Raw genomic sequence first — 3,210 nt, forward strand, 5'->3', positions numbered from 1 at the left:
GAACGTTCCACTTCATCGAGGCGTCGTGTGAGAAGTTCTCGACATTCCTCGTGGGATCGTCCGTCTTCCGAGTTATCGACGATTCGAGTCACTTCGGAATACGCCTCCGCCACTTTTTTATTGGCAAAGTTGAGTTGTCTTTTGATCTCGTCCATCTCCATCTTCGTTTTCGTCAAATCTGATCTCAATTCGTCCGCTTCCTTGTTCTTAGAAAACACCGATTCTTCGAGGTGGACAACCTTTTTCATCGATTCGTCGTACAAATTTGACAGACTTTTGTCCGATTCCGATAGCCTCTTTTCCATTTCGGTGTTCTCTTTCACCAGTCTATCGCGCGCGTCGATGACCGTTTTGAGTTCTTTACTTAGTTCCGAAATCATTCTGTCGTTGGATTCACCCGACTTCTCCCTCTTTTCGTCGCTCAGAAGTCGTTCGAGTTGTCGGATCTCCTGTCGATGTCTTTCCAGCTCCCGCTTCAACGAATCCGTTTCTTTCGAATCCGTTACATTCTTGTCAACGTTCGGAAGTTGGGACTCAAGATTTGCGCGTTCTCTCTCGGACGTATTCAGCAGGTCGCGAAGCTTGTCGAGATCTGCCGAACGTCGTTCGGCCGTCGCTTGCCACGACCTCTTCTCGGCTTGCCACCTATCAAGGTCCTCCTTCGACCGACGTTCGGAATCGGTCGCGAGCTTCAGTTTCTCCGAGACGGACGCGCACTCGTCAAGAGCCTCTTCCGCTTCGGCCGATCGCGAAATCTTATCGGATTCCAGTTTAGCTATCCGATCGAGATGCTTCTCTTCCCGTTCCTTTAGGGCCGCATGCAACTTACCTGTGTCTATTCTCAGTTTCGATTCCTTTTCTTTGAGAAAAGATATCTGCGTTCGAAGATTTTCAATCTCGTCCGAGTGGCTCGCCTTCGCCGTTGCAAGTTTCGTTTCAGCGTCCGATTTCTCCCTCTCGAGATCGTCTCGAAGCGATCCGAGTTCCTTGGCGTGGGATTCGTGAGATTCGTCGCGTGCCTTCTTCAATTCTTCGACCCATTGCTTCCACTGCGGGATCTCCTTCTCGATATTTTCGTGGTTCGCCTTCAGCCTGATCTCGGCTTCCTTGGTGGACGCCTGATCGCGGGAAGTCCGTCGCAGTTCGTCTTTCGTCTTTTCTAGAAGGATGGAAAGTTCGGCACTCCGGTCGTCCGCGCATTCTTCGCGCGCTCTCGAGAGGTCCGTTTGCAGTGCAGCTATCTCGTCTTTGAGAGCGGTCGCCTCGCGTCCTTTGTTAGCGAGCTGCACTCCCAATCCTTTTATTTTCCGTCCGTCACGTTCCTTCCAGTCTTTGAGGACGGCGATCTCGTCTTCGAGACCGGCCGCCTCTCGAATCTTCTTCGCGATCGTAGCGTCCAACTCTTTCATCCTCTTCACGTTTCTTTCAATCTCTTCTTTGTAGGCCGTCATTTGATCGTCCGTCTTACTTCCGTTCCGTTTCATTTTCTCTTCCAGGGTGTCGATCTCGTTCCGCAAGTCGATAGCAGTGCGATCTTTATCGGAAAGCTGCTTTTCCATCCTCCTACTCTCCTTTTCATTATCATCTTTCAGTGCGGTTAATTTCTCGACATCCTTGATCAGCGAAGACTCCTTTCGGGTGGCCTCGGCCAGCTTTTCCTTAAGATCGGCAATCTCCGTCCGGAGAATATCGGTCCTGTCAGAGTGATCGGCCTTGGCCGTTTCAAGATCTGAGATCGCCTTCGCCTTGTCGGACTCGACGGAAGAACGAAACTCGCGAAGGTTCGCTTCGTGATTCTTCTCCGTTACGTCCAACAACTCCTTCAGACTCTCGACCTCCCTCTCGCTCTCTTCCAACTTCTTCGCCGACCTTCGTTCTCTGTCTTTGGCAGTCTCCACTTCGCGAGTAGCCAATCGCAGATCCTCTTTGATCTTTTCGAGAATCGCCGAACGTCGGGCGTCGCCGTCGCTGCGTTCCTTGGAAGCCGTTGCCACCTTTTCCCTTTCGGCACGAAGTTCCTCTCTGAGGGAGGCGATCTCCTTGTTCGCGTTTGCAGTCGAGCGACCTTTTTCATCCAACCGTTCCTTCAGACTCTCCACCTGCTTCTCGGTCTCTTCCAGCTTTGTCGCCGACCGTCGTTGGAGGTCCTTTGCAGCCGCCGCTTCCCGGTTCGCCAGTCACAATTCGTCTTTTATCTTCTCGAGCGTCACCGAACTTCGGGCGTCGTCGTCGCTGCGTTCCTTCACGGCTGTCGCCACCTTGTCCTTTTCGGCACGAAGTTCGTCTCTGAGAGTGGCGATTTCCTTCTTCAGGTTGGACGTCGCTCGATCTTTGTCCGAAATCAGTCTGTCTCTGTCGCCGAGCGTCCGTTTCGACGCACGAAGTTCGTCGTCGATACTTTCGATCCTTCCGCGTTCACTTCCACTTCCTCCTTCAGGTTTCTGTTCTCTCGAAGAACCTCCGAATGACGCGTTTGGTCCTTTTTCAGGTCCTCGATCGCACTCTTCAATCGCATAACCGTCTTCTGTTCCTCCTCCAGATCGGATTGCGCTCGCCGCAACTCCTCCTTCTCTCCGATGCTCACTTCCATTTCGTACAACGACTCATCGGGTTGCCGTCTTAACAGTTCTCGCTGCAATTCGACGTTCTTGTCGGCCATGGATTGCGCGTGCTCGTCTGCCTTTTTCGCGGCCGCCTCCACAATCCGCCTGCTTTTTACTTCCTTGTCGTATCGCTTGTAAGCCGTTTTCAGGTTTTCTTTCAAGACGTCCACCCGCTTTTCGTACATGGACATCGCGGTCTTAGCGAGCGTCGACTCTTTCTTCAGCGCACTGATTTTGTCGTCTTTTTCTTCCAACTCCTCTTCCAAGTCGGCGTGCGATCTCTCTCGGTCTTTCAGTTTGCGGACGGGTTCCTGCAGCTTTTGCTGCAGCTTGAGTCCACTCTCTTCAGGTGGCGGCTGCTTCGACTTTCTCCTCGTGGCTTTCAGATCCGATTCCAAGCGAACCACGTCCAGATCCCTTTCCTTCAGGGTATCCGTCTTGGAAGCGAGTTCGGTCTTGAGACCGTTCGACCTCTTCCTCCGCGATGCTGCGAACGTCGGACGATTCTCTCAACGCGGACATCTTCGCCTCGTGTATTTCGTCTTTTAATTTCTGTATGACGACTCTGGCTTCGGTGAGTTTTCGTTCCTTTTCCGCAAGTTTGTCC

The 3,210-nt window shown here is 52.3% G+C and overlaps 1 protein-coding gene across 1 annotated transcript in view; it reads right to left on the reverse strand.

Moving 5' to 3' along the window:
• LOC117120443 (myosin-2 heavy chain-like) overlaps positions 1-3,210 on the reverse strand; it is a 6,810-nt gene that overhangs the window by 341 nt on the left and 3,259 nt on the right. The window contains exons 2-3 of the mRNA XM_033265468.1: positions 2,399-3,025; positions 12-2,147 (exon numbers count right to left, since the gene is read on the reverse strand). Of these exons, the coding sequence (XP_033121359.1) occupies positions 12-2,147; positions 2,399-3,025 (2,763 nt within the window). The remainder of the gene's footprint in view (positions 1-11; positions 2,148-2,398; positions 3,026-3,210) is intronic.

This window comes from Anneissia japonica, unplaced genomic scaffold (assembly GCF_011630105.1).
Source record: "Anneissia japonica isolate Jap-2015-1 unplaced genomic scaffold, ASM1163010v1 scaffold288254_len121080_cov147, whole genome shotgun sequence".
In the NCBI taxonomy this organism is placed as follows: domain Eukaryota; kingdom Metazoa; phylum Echinodermata; class Crinoidea; order Comatulida; family Comatulidae; genus Anneissia; species Anneissia japonica.